The sequence below is a fragment of the Anser brachyrhynchus genome, assembly GCF_964034855.1.
Source record: "Anser brachyrhynchus genome assembly, chromosome: 3".
Taxonomy (NCBI): domain Eukaryota; kingdom Metazoa; phylum Chordata; class Aves; order Anseriformes; family Anatidae; genus Anser; species Anser brachyrhynchus.
In genome coordinates this window covers 55,573,462-55,586,745 of record NC_137696.1, presented here as the reverse complement: position 1 = coordinate 55,586,745, position 13,284 = coordinate 55,573,462, and the positions used below count along the sequence as shown (strand labels likewise).

The 13,284-nt window shown below is 33.0% G+C and overlaps 1 protein-coding gene across 2 annotated transcripts in view; it reads right to left on the bottom strand.

Moving 5' to 3' along the window:
- ADGB (androglobin) overlaps nucleotides 1-13,284 on the bottom strand; it is a 120,428-nt gene that overhangs the window by 61,936 nt on the left and 45,208 nt on the right. For both annotated transcript variants that reach the window (XM_080585377.1, XM_080585378.1), the window contains 3 exons: nucleotides 13,131-13,221; nucleotides 9,091-9,235; nucleotides 3,591-3,621 (listed from right to left, as the gene is read on the bottom strand). In XM_080585377.1, coding sequence (XP_080441503.1) covers nucleotides 3,591-3,621; nucleotides 9,091-9,235; nucleotides 13,131-13,221 — 267 coding nt within the window. The remainder of the gene's footprint in view (nucleotides 1-3,590; nucleotides 3,622-9,090; nucleotides 9,236-13,130; nucleotides 13,222-13,284) is intronic.

Below are 13,284 nucleotides of genomic sequence, written 5' to 3'. Positions count from 1 at the left end.
CCTTCTGATCTTGTCATTTCTAGACTGTATTTTAGTGTCATCAGGTTTCTGGGTAAACATACTGGAACAGCAAGATTTCTGTGAGATAACATATAATCATGAGAATAATGTGATACCATGAATGAGTTACATCAGATTGACCAACATTTACCAACATCTGCACCAACAGCAATTAGGAATCATAGGAAAGCACTTAATCTTGTATATAGCTGCTTTATGGTAAAAACAGAGCAGACAGAGCAAGTGTAAATTTGTGAACATTAATTTTATTACAGAGCACAATTAAGTGTAATTATATGTTTTAGGACATTGTTGTTTTCCTGGGAGATTTGTAAAGCTATGATTTTCTACTCAGGACATTCTAGAGAAAGACAATGATGCACCACATTTTTACAAAAAGAAAAATTGCATTGGATTTGGTGAACCTCGACAGTACAAGTTTTCAATGGACTTGATGAGGCTAAGAAGTTTTTTGTGAATATTGAACCTATTTTGTTTTATTTTATAACAAATATAAGAGGACAAAGTTTCCTAAAAAAAAAATGGTAGTGAAGAGCAAGAAAAGGATTCATTTATATGTTTAAATTTGCTTGTAAAATAGCACTGCCCTCAATAGGAATGCTTGTCAAATCTGCTGTAAGTGAAGAGAAGGAACTTTCCTGACATCAGACTGTCCATGTATTCAGCTGTCTGATGACCTGTAACCAAGCTCTGAAGACATAAACTTATTGAATCCTCATTCACATACTTCGTACACTTTGAGAAATTTTTAGGAATGATAAAATGTGCATTAAAAATCCTATACTGATAAATAAAATATTTTAAATAAGATTTCTCTGTTTCTCTCAGTCTTGGTTCATGATTCATGTTCTCAGACATTATGTGGAATTGAAAGTCTCAGTGAATCATTTTGGAATAATAGGAAGTAACCCTCACAACCTACAGTGCATGACACAGTGCAAAGCATTAAACCAAGATTTATTAGTAAGCCTTCTTTCCCAATATTTTTTTATTTTAAAATGAATTTTTGAAATGGGGTTTGTTAATAATTAAGACTTTAAAAGGAAGTGTATTATTTAAAGATAAGCAATCATACCACCTAATATGAGCATAGAGCTCCAGTCTTTGAATCCAGTAATGATTGTTAACTACATAAAGATGTAATAAATGGATTTTACATAGAGAAATGACAACACACAAGTTGAGATCACCTGGAGACTGTGAGAAAAACCCTAACCTCAGCACAGAGGATTTTGTTACAGTAGTAATGTGAATTATTAGTATTATAGGTCAGAGGATGTAAACATGTCCACCTCCACATTTTCCTCTGTTATGCTATGACAGCATGAACCTCATGGAGGAAGCTGTCCACAGCTCCCTGTAGCACAATGTGAAAATTTGTTATAAAACAAAACACAAGACTATCATGTGATATTTTGTGGACATACACAACATAGCAGTATAGGTATCATACAGATTTCTCACCTCTTCTCATGATATTTGCTGATACAAATTCACAACAAAGCAAAAAGTTCTTCCAGTAGTTGATAGATGCAAAGTTGATTGATTTATACAAAAGAAGAGCAAGAATGGGAGTCATCTCCAGCTTACCTAAGCCATCAGCTTTCTCTCTTCTGGCTATTTTGGCTACAAGAAGAGTTTTTCAGAATGCAGCATGCAAAGATTGTTATAAAGACTGAAGGAATTTCTTCCCCAATGGAATTAAAAAGATATTTTTTTTTGAGATAACCCTGCATTTTCTTGTTCTTTCAGTTTCAGTTTCTTACTTTTGAAACATTTAAGGAGTGTCTCGCTCATTCAGGATATGTTGTTGAGCGTTGATGAAGATACCTCACTTTTTAGGATTTTATCCACTTTAACAGCCAACAGTCTGATTTTTACAAATTTTGAATGATAACTGTTAAAAACTTTATCATGTTATTACTCTAGCACCAATTTCTACCATTCTTGAGTAGATTTTGAATAAGCAGAAAAGACAGCTATCTGGCTACTGAGATGCACTAACTTCAGAATCAATTAATAGTGACAGCTACAAAAATAATCCAACATCCCAACATATTCATGTCAGGCTTTAAGGAGACATCTACTGCAAACTACTACTTTTCTATTGGATTTTGGAATAGAACTAAAAGAGGTACAAAGCTGTGAGACAATAGCTGGAGAATTATATTTCCAGCTCATTAACTTATAGAATTTTGATACAGTGAGATTTTGGTTCTATTTACTGGAAAGATATTAATAAAAATACCATATAGAAGTCAAAAGAAAAGATATTCAAGCACTACAGTACTTGAAATCATTTACAGTTCTTAAAAGTATAATATAAAAATTATGTCTTTTTCCTGTACTGAACATACTGATTAAAAGCTATTTATTAGTAAAACATATTTATTAGTATTGGTTTTGCAGGAATGACTCACATTCGCTTCAAGATATTTAAAAATCATAAATGTATTTTCAGTCTTCATTATACTTTAAGTATGGCCCAGTGTTTTTTTGTTTGGTTTTCTTTCTTTATAAGCTTATTTTGTATCCTATTTTGGAGTTACTAGAGCTGGTTGATTGGTTGCACAATTTTCCAGAAAATGAGTAAAGTTTAAAAAGGCATGAACATTCATGTTGCATGAAATTACTGTGTTTAATTACTGTAGAAGCTACAAAACTGTGTACATCCTTTAATAACTAAGAGGTTATTTATCACATTTCTCAATTATTGGAAGAAGGGATCACATTATTTTACAGAGAACAAAATCGAACATTTTTAAAACACTATGTCTTTTTCCCCCATGAGAATCAACATTCAGAAATGGTTCAAAAGCAAAGGTGAATTGGACAGGCTTCAACGGGGAATAAATTGCTGAAAACAAAATAAGTATTAGTATCACATGTATGAATCCTACTGTAAGTAAAGCATGAAGCTTATTCACATTTCACATGTTATTCTGCTCTGGGATTCACTTTCAGGACTCTGGTAGAAGGAAGAACCCTATCAGAAAGTTTTGAAAAGGTTTGTTGTACATGAAGCTTATCTGGTCACTTCACTGACAAAGAAGGAACATAACTTCTCCCGACAACACTGCTAAAATGTTCGCTTAAAAAAAGCTACTTATTTTGAAAAATGACTCAGTATTTTCCATCTGCACACTCTTCAAACACTAATCTAAAACCATAGCATTTATTAAAATGGAAGTTGTCCTTTTTTCTTATCCTTTTCTTTTATTTCAGGGAAAAAAGAAAAAAAAAAAAAAGAAGTACAGTTCAGTAGAAATATAAAACAGTGATCAGAAAAACAGCTCTGTGTACAAAATCCAGTATATTTTACTGCAGAATAACTTTGCAGTGTGTAAAGTGTATTTTTTTCAAAATATTCTTGCAAGTCAGGGATTTTTTAAAATACCAACCTGAAGATTTCACTCTATGCAATTATACCCATTCTTTGAAGTCTTTCTCTGTAAAACCAACACCCATAAAAACATAAGATGGTTCATATTCTTAACATGAGGGTTAACACCAAAGCCAAATGATATGAGACTGGCAGAAGTCTGAATATAAATTTCAAACATACTTACTTTCAGTTGCTGTCTCTGCATTATGCTGATCCTATATGAAAGAAAAAAAAATGTTTAAAATGTTTTTTGGGCAAATGTTTTTTGTTTTTTTTTTTTTTAGCTTTTTGGGCAGTCCTCCCTGAGCTGTAATAAACAAGCTAGTAAGTTATCTCTGAAGGAGAGGAGAGGAGAGGGAGAAGGAAAAAGAAGGAAAGGGAGAGGGAGAGGAAAAGGGAGAAGTAGGGAGAGGGAATGTTTTTCTAGGGAAGTACATGTGATCTGGAGTTTCAGATAAAAGATGTTCTATTTGCCTACTCCTATACTATTAAAAATGTTCTCTGTTACCACTTTTCTTTGACTATAAGTTCTATTCTAAGAACTAATTAGTTCTATTCTAGACCTGATTCTATTCTATTCTAATTTTCCATTCTTGGAGAGTATATAGAGAGCTCCTTTTTCTAACAAATGTTTCTTGCTGCACAAGTGTACACAACTGTCAATGGAGACAGCATGCCTGATTGTTACAGCATCTTCAGTTTTGTATCAGCTGCACAATACAAAGTTGCCTGCTGTTTTTGTTTTTCTTTTTTTTTTCTTCTTTTTCTCGCGCTCTCTTTTTTTTTTTTTTTTGACAAACAACTTTGTTCCGGTCAACCCATTTTCAAGCTCAAGGAGCTGGACTAACATGAATGTAATATCCATGTGCATTAAAGTTAAAATCCAGTTAGCCAGCCTTTTGGAAACTCCATTTTCCACTACACTATTAATGGGTTAACTGCACTCGCTTTACCTTTGTAAACACTGAAGCCTAATAACACTATTGCAAACAACTTTGCAAGCTTCTTTTCTTTCCACCTCTCCCTTTAACACAAAGTGTTACCTTCCCCCTGCCCAAACTCCTGATATATACCCATTTTTACAAGGGACATAGGTGTTGATGTTGATGTCGATAGCACTGAGCTGACCAACATCTGGACACACGCAGTGATTTCCTGTTCTGCATTTCAAAAAGGGATTGTGGCAGCTGGACTGACTTGGAGTTGCTTTTATGCTTTTTTCAATAAAATCTAGAAGGGTAGTTCGAGGGCAGGCTGACAAAATTCAGGGAGTCTGAGTAAGTTAGACTGGATGGTAGGTTACAATTATACCTTATACCTAAACTTTGCACATTGTCATTGTGCAGTAGCTTCAGGTGTGCCTTGATTCTCCCATTACAGACTTACCTTGCCCACACAATATGCAGGAACCTGTGAATGCATCCTTAGAGGAAAGACAGGGCTTTCAACTTTAATTCCTAGCTGCAATAAAATTCTTCCTGCAGCATTTTACAGCACCTCCACAGTCCCAGAATAAGCTCTGGAATCTCACCACTGTCAAAATTCTAGGTGCTTTATTTTCTCTGAACTAATTAAAGGAATGAGCTGAGTGAATAGACTACAGATTTAAGAGTCTCTGTTCCAAAATAGTACAAAATAATTTAGCATGTACAATGTAACTGCAGTATTTTCTTTATTAAGAGAACTTGAAAGGCCTATTTTTGCACAGTACAGATTCTAAACTTTACTTTAAATCTGACATATATTTTTAAAGAATGTTCAGGAGTCAAAGCTCAAAAGAGATCTAACATAAACAGCAATTAAGAGTAAAATACATAGATTGTTGAAATTTTTAACTGTTGAACAATCTGGTAATTGAAATATATTACATCTTACATGTCCTTTTTAGATGCATTTCTAGCTTTTCTAAAGCAAATGAAGAGGAGACAATAGGATTTTGCATCTAAGGGCCTGTGTACAAATTTCTGTACGTACAACTGTACAAAACAGAAGACAAGCTGTGATCACCTGTCACAGTGCATTCACAACTCAACATTTGGGTCTAAAAACGTCTAATTATACATGGGCTATATATCCTCTTTACACTGTGACTTCAGAAGTACCTGTGCATACAGCTGTCTTTTATTCTGCACGGTAGTCTACAACCTGCATAGTTCCAGAATTGCCAAGTTTCCTGTAGGAGTCACAGGGTCAACTTCCTTTTCTGGAGTACAGACATAGTGTAGACATAAGGTGCCTGCTTCTGTAATGGTATGGGATGTATTCTACCTAAATCTCAGTGGTACTGAGATGACTGGGATTGTTAAGGAAGTTCTCATGCTCGTATGCTATAGCCTCAGCTATAGCATCTAAAATACTGGCATAGAAGGAGAAAAAGTCATTTTTCTTTCTTAATGAGTACACATTATCTGAAGGGCCAAATCTGCTCTGCCACAGTATCTGATAAAGAAGGAATTTAAAGAAAGACTTGGATCCTGCTGTGAAATATGAAAGGATGTACAGAGATTCAGGGAGAGTTTAGTTACTTATTGTTCGTATCAATAGGAAATCTAAATGCAAAATGTGGGGCAAATTTGCCAGTTAACTTAAAAATCTAATTAGTCATCTTTTAGGTTTTATAATTGTTCACACACAATTGTAAAAATAATTGTAATTCATAGATTTATATCTATCTTGTTCATTTCAAAGATTAATTTGCATTGTTTAACCTCCTAACATTAGATACGTTGTTATTTTACTCAAATGCACAAAACAAAATGTTTTAAAAGCTATCTGATATTTTTATAAAACCACTATCTTTTTCTATTTTAGAAATGACATATAAAAAAACCTTTCAAACCATTTTTTCTGGAAATAATCTTCTTCCAAAAATAAGTTATTTGGATATAATTGCAGGTGAATCAATAAAGCTTCAAAAACATCATTTTTAAGACTAAAAAAAAAAAAAGAAAATATTTCTTAAGATCTTGCCCTGTGTTACATTTTTAGGTTTGATGTTGGCCTGAGAGCCAACAAAATCACTAAATCGGTTTAAAAATATAGTCACTTGGACACATATTTATTTTTTTTGCCTGTTCCTAAGTTACTGTTTTCTTTAAATGTGTTAGTCTATTTTTAGCTGTGTTGTGGAAGAAGGTAACAGAGATGACTTTCGAAAGAAGGCAGTGGTACAAATGTAAGAACAACTGCAAAGTTGATAGATGTGCACAGACTGAGGTACAGAAATGGCTTAAACATACTGAATTACTAATATGCAGTATTATTTTCTTCAATCTCTGATATTGGAACTGTCCCCAATCTTTATAAGCAAGTAGATATTTATGGGCCTGTCAGGAAGATTTGCTATACCACAAATGTTCAAACTGAGTGTTCAAGTCCCTCTTCTAATTCAGGTGTGTAACATCCCATGTATACTTTATTTTTCCTGAAATGTGAATTTTCATTTTGTGCAGACTGAAATTAATTTCCAAACATTCTTAAAGAAAATTGATTTTTTTGTTTCTACCTAGCCATCCTGTAACTCAACACCAATTCACTGAGCCTAATAGACCTTAAAGAAGTATGTGCTAAGAAGGATCAGAATGAGGAGACAAAAAAGTTTGGGAAAAAAGAACTGGGAAGTTTATTGGTAACACGAAAAAAGCACAAAACTGAACAAGCTAACTAAATAGACTGACATCAGTTGTGAAGCAAAAGTTGGAGCTTGTATACATAGGGATGACACTGAAAAATAAAGTATGAACATCAAAGAACAAGTGTACTGTGTTTAAATTAGTGGAAAAGAGTGGCAATTCTAATAGTTCTGTTCTAGTAAATAGCATTGCCAGAGAGCTTTATACTGAGGAAGCCATGAAAAAAAGTCAGAGTGTTCTGCTTAGGATTTCTGGGTATAGCAATCAGGCATGTCCATTAAATTATTTAGTAGCCATTGCAAATTCTGATGTAAAATGTATTTGGACTAGGCTTTTATTGCTTTGTTAGTGTTCAACATTTCCTCAAAGAGAAGGTAAAAATATTTATTTCTAATGAATTTGGAGATAACTCGTATTAAATAATTAATCTCAATGAACAATATTTAAGTAGGATTCTGAATGAGTGAGCTGCAAGGAAACACTGTTCCAGGATAATCTTTTTCTCAAAAGAGCTTGCCAAAATTACTGTTGCAGAAAACTGCAATGCATACTCTGCAAATTATGTATGAGGGCCTTTTTTTGTTGTTGTTGTTTTTCTATTTTGTTTTATCCACAAAGGTGGATAGGGAATAAAAACGAAAGAAAAAAACTAAAATTCTGAAAACTTTCTAGAACTGGAAGCTAATATTATCCCCATGTGTATTTATCAATTTGTCCCAGAAAGGTACTGTAGAAATTTTAAAATTGGATCATCTTTATCAAAAGATTGTAAGGATCAGCACTTTGATGCTGTTTTTCCTTTATGCAGCACTATGGATAAATATATTTTATAGAGACTCTTAAATTATTTTTTATAATGTAATCATATTGAAAGTTAAAAAAAAAAAAACAACTATAGAAGAGGCACTTATTCTTTACTTGGGACAGATAATGAATGTGAAGGGGAGAACTGTAGTAAACATTTAGAAGTTGGGAGTGCTTCTTCCCCATCTTAGCCCAGATATAGTTGGTTTACTGAGTTGGATCCAGATTTTAAGATTTTAAGAAAGGCATTTGTATATATGTTAGGCTGATTTCTCTCTCAATTTTCAGAAAGTCAAAGACAGAAAAGCTATCACATGCTCTTATGAGTGGTGTTTGCTGAACTAAGTATGAAATTGAAGAGATAATGGCACTGACAATTTGGATTCTTTTGTAGGTGTTGTGCTAATAAAATGACATCTGTGGAGCTCTGTTTGTTCAATCACTTGAATGTTTCTGTTTCTATTTCTCTATGCTGCAAATAATTTTCCTGTACAAAATATTTTGCATGAAATAGTGTAGTTTCCAGAAAGTCTCTTTTTGTAAGTCTCCTTTCTCCATTCAAAATATAAGGTTTAAATACTACAAGTAGTGTTCTTTTAGAGCCATATCTAAAAGCAGACTTTGGCTGTATATAAAGAACAAGGTACAATCCTTTTTTTTTTTTTTTTTTTTTTTTTAAATGACAACAACAACAAACAGTGGTTAGATCTGCCAGAAGTCATCCTAGTAATATTTTACTGATCTGGGGTAAGATTAACCTTATTTATCATGGAAAACTACAGTGGCAACATCTACCTAGTAATCTCTAGTGATCACCATTTCCTTTTGTGGAGGCGTTTCCTTGGCCAGCTTGGCAAACTGCGCTCAGTGTGCTATCCCTAGTGAATCTGTTTGGAGGAATTTAGAGGCAACCTGAACAAGCCCTGAGAAATCCTCATTTGCATGAATTTATAGTGTTAGCAATATTACTTTGATAATCTAAAGAAAGAAAAAAACAAACAACAACAGAAAAAAAAGCATAAATGTAAGTTTAAAATGAAAAATGTTAGTAAAGGTTTCCCATACATCAATGTAGCTATAAAGTGGAATGAACAGTGAATTCGCTTAAATATTGGGGGAAGGGGCAGATAGCTTACTAAGCTAAAAAAAAATATATGCTATAAAACCTATATTTAAGAATCAAGTATTTTCTATTTCATCTTTGACTATCCTTTGCAATATAAAATTAGGTCAAAAAAAAATTATTACCTGAGAATAATCTTCTGCATTTGAGTGTCTCTCACTTTGATTCATATCCACATTACTGTCATTTACATTTTCAGCATGTTCAGTGACAGAAGGGAGATGGGTCAGTGAATGAAATCCTTTTTTGATGGTAGACTGTGGGAAGCAGCTAAATAATAGAAGAAAACTCAAACACTTTAATACACATATTTGCTCTTGGTCTTCATAACTACTATTTTTAACAGAATTTTAACAGAATTCTGTCAAAATAATTTGCACCTCCTTTATTTTGACAACAGAGTAGCACAGAAAGTACATACACATATATACCTTATAATTAGTGGCTTGGCACCACACATATATCTATGCTTGACTAACTAACTAATCTTAAAATACAAAACCCAAGCCAGTTGAGGAAAACTAGATGGTAATACCAGAAGTGAATAAATTTCTATGGCCCATAGACAGGAAAAAATATATATATATATATACACACACACACATATATATATTTGTGTGTGTCAGAATAGTGTTTTTTTCCCCTCAAAAATCAGTCTACAAATGTACCAGACAGATAAAACACATGATAATTAAGTAAGGCCAACTCTTGCTGTGGTAGACGGAAGCTCTGCCTCTGACTTCAGTGAAGGCAGAAGAATGAAATACAGACATACAAACAATTCTTTCTTTGTCAAGCAAACTAGGAGAATGAGATCAAAACAATGCTGCAAACATGACAATTAGATGTGAGTAATTGTGTTATGGCAGCAATAAAGAACAGAGAAAAATGTAAGCATGTGTTACCTAACTCTTTTCTTAAGGACTGATATAATGAAACATCAAGATCTTTAGCAGTAACTTGTCACAATTATCTTTCCCTTGAGACCTTCAAAAAAATTTTATTAGAATAAAAGCAAGACATTAAAAACAATTTCAGTCCCAGTTGTTTATCTAAGTCCTTCACCTTATTTAGGCAGCTATATTACTTTAACAAAATGTTAACTCTTGCTATATATTCTTTTCTACCTGTTAATTAAATTCTCACAGGAAACTAAATTAGCCAATTCTCATGGAAACTTAGAACATTAAATAAACCATTCTTGACAAAATGGGGTAGGTTGACCATGAAGGAATCTATTAAATATGAAAAGAAATATATAAAATAACATACAAATATGTTTGTAATGTAATGTATGTTAACACAAAAATAAATAAAATAAATAAAATTATGCTTAATTATTATTCTATCATTCTTTCAATAATGTATTTATGCATATTGCTTTAAGCATTTTTACGTGTTTCTAATCCTACAATTTGAAAACAAGTAATTTACCGTATTTTAATCAGGAAAAAGCAAATAAATCAGTAAAACAATGACTTTCCCCGAGTATTCCAAAATAATCCAAGGGCTTTTTTTCCATGTACGAATGCTGTTCTTCCAAAAATATTTTACTGGCTTATTATCAGCCCAACCAATCGCTGTGATCAAAACGCAGTACCTGTCAAATATGCAGTTTATTCTGCTTACTTAGAGATGCATTTAAAAAAAGTTGCATACACCTTAAATATACATAGGTTCCCAGCAATATACAAATTGGGCTCAGGCTCAAGAAAAATATCAAAATAACATAAACCTTTTTGTACTCACTTAGTATGTCATACATTCAGTGTGTCCTTTGTCAGGAGTTCAGTCAGAATAAAAGAGAGATTATAAAAGAGGGATTAACTGCTAATAATTTTAGCAGTTGCCTAATGAATGCTCATATCATAACATTAAGCAGTGAGTCAAAGGAAAAAAAAAAAAAAAAAGGACCTTATAACCTTAATGGAAATTGTTCTTTTCCTGTCAGCAAGAAAGTGTTAACATTGAATATTGACTAGAAGTCGTGCACACATCAATTTCTGAAACTTCTTCTCTAAGACTCCTTGTTTAAAGACCCTGGTTTTCAAAGGATTATACAACTTCCATACTGTCTTTAATACAGGATGTTTATAAAAAGTTGTGTTTTGAGCATGAACAGATTCAGCTACACTTTCAGGCTGCTTGTAACAACTATAGTAAAAAAATAGCAGTAATTGTTCCAATTATGTGAAGTCAATAAAAGTACTGACATGCCATTCAATAATTTCCTTGTTATGTGCAAGAAATTAAAAAATATCTGTAGTTTTAGGCAAAACTTTAAAGATGCTAAAGAATATTCCTATTTGTGGTGAAAGTGACCTATTAAATATTTTACTTTTTTTGGCCCCCTAATTACAGAATATTACAAAATATTTTGAGGTTAACATAAAATCTCTGAATTAAGTAATAAATTAGATTTTGATGGGTATTTTTCAATGTATAATCATACTTTCATTAAAGATACCCGATCTACTACCTGGCTGATACATCTCATATGAAGAAACAAAAGAAAATGGGGATTAGATTTTTTTTTCTCCATATAATTTTATGCCAAATTTTATACTCTACTTTAGCAAGATGGAAGTTCCCCATATATTCTTCCTGAATTATGGAAGAAGTAAAAACTGAAGAGAGAGATTCAGCCACATCAGTTTCCTCTGATAATTGGATACGACTGAGTCAACAAGGCCAATTATTTTTCAGAGACAATCATATGTATGATGTAATAATGGAGCCAGAAATGAGCAAGAGATTAACATTAAGTAACTGTTCACAGTTAGGCGTTACACTGGCTATCTTTGGCATATGCAGATTATGAACTTTACAACAAAAAAATAGAATTAGAAAAAATACACCCAAATTTTGCATGGGGAGTTGCTAATGTTATGAAATTATTCTATATAATTTGTTGCAAGGCCAGATGAAAACTGTCACCGTTTCATCAGGCTTTTTAAATGCTCATTAATATTCAGAAATATAATTTTCAATGATTTGTGTCTAAAAAGTAACCTCCAAGAAAGCAGGAGAAAAGAGATATGAAATTTTCACACAAAAAAGACAACATTGTAGAAAAAGGTAAATGACAATATATTCTTCTGTGACATAAATCAGATGAAATTAACACAGGTCATTGAGCAATGATGGAGAATAAATGTGTGTATTACAGATCATGTAATGGGACCAAACAAAACTCTCTGAGAGGGGCTTGCCCCAAACTGTTCTTGTTAAAGAGAAAGATGTGAATCAGCCAGAGTTAAAAAATAATGAAATGAAATGAAATAAATAAAATAAAATAAAATAATAAAATAAAATAAAATAAAATAAAATAAATAAAATAAAATAAAATAAAATAAAATAAAATAAAATAAAATAAAAAATGGGGAATTATATTCAGGAAAACTTTTGAAACATGAGAAGACAGCTTGAAAAGACAAAAGGATGATGAAAATGTGCAATAGAGGGGAGAGACCTTGAACTGGAAACAGCAACAGACAAACTCTGGTTTGTCAATGCCTGTAGCTACCCCACTGGCATGACAACCTGTGCCTAGGCCAGACAGCTCGCTGCCCATGGATGTCGAATGCACTCAGCTTTGTGCATCCAGCTAGGGGATTGTCAGTACAGGGTGTGACCAACAGGGACCAACAGAGTAGCCTTTCTCACCAGCATGTAGATTAGCAGATTGTAAGGAGCAGCATACAAAGCCTAGAGCACCCCAACTCCTAAAGGAGCTGTGCGCACAGAGGTGAACCCCAACCTGAGGTGTGTGCACATAGGGAACCCTGCACTCCCACAGGAGGGGGTGTGCTTGTAATCTGTGATGCCAGGAAGGTGCATATAAGAGCACGTGTATGTCTCTGTGTGTTATTAGAAGTTTTGGGACTAGTTGCAGGAAAGGCTTCAGATTTTTTTTTTTTTGAGTTTATTAACATTTTGTAAGTGGCTTGTCTATTGTAATGCTGATATTGATCCTAAATGTACAGTTCGCTGATTGCCAAATTATTATGTGACATCAATAGAGTGCTTTGATCCTGATGTGCTTTAGACTACATGAACTAAACAGTTTTTTCCTGTGACCCAAATAAGTATAAACCATTGTGTTTTTATAGTGAAAATGACTAAAAAAATGGATGTTACTGCTGAAACTATACTGCATACTTACACGTCTTTTGGTATTGTGATAGGATTCAATTTGTAGTTCAAAAATGGGCTAGCAATCTCGATGTATTGTTCAGGTTTCTTTATCACAGGCTCTGGAAAAAAATAAATATATATTCATAAAAAATATTTAATACTTAATTGACAGATGATTTCCA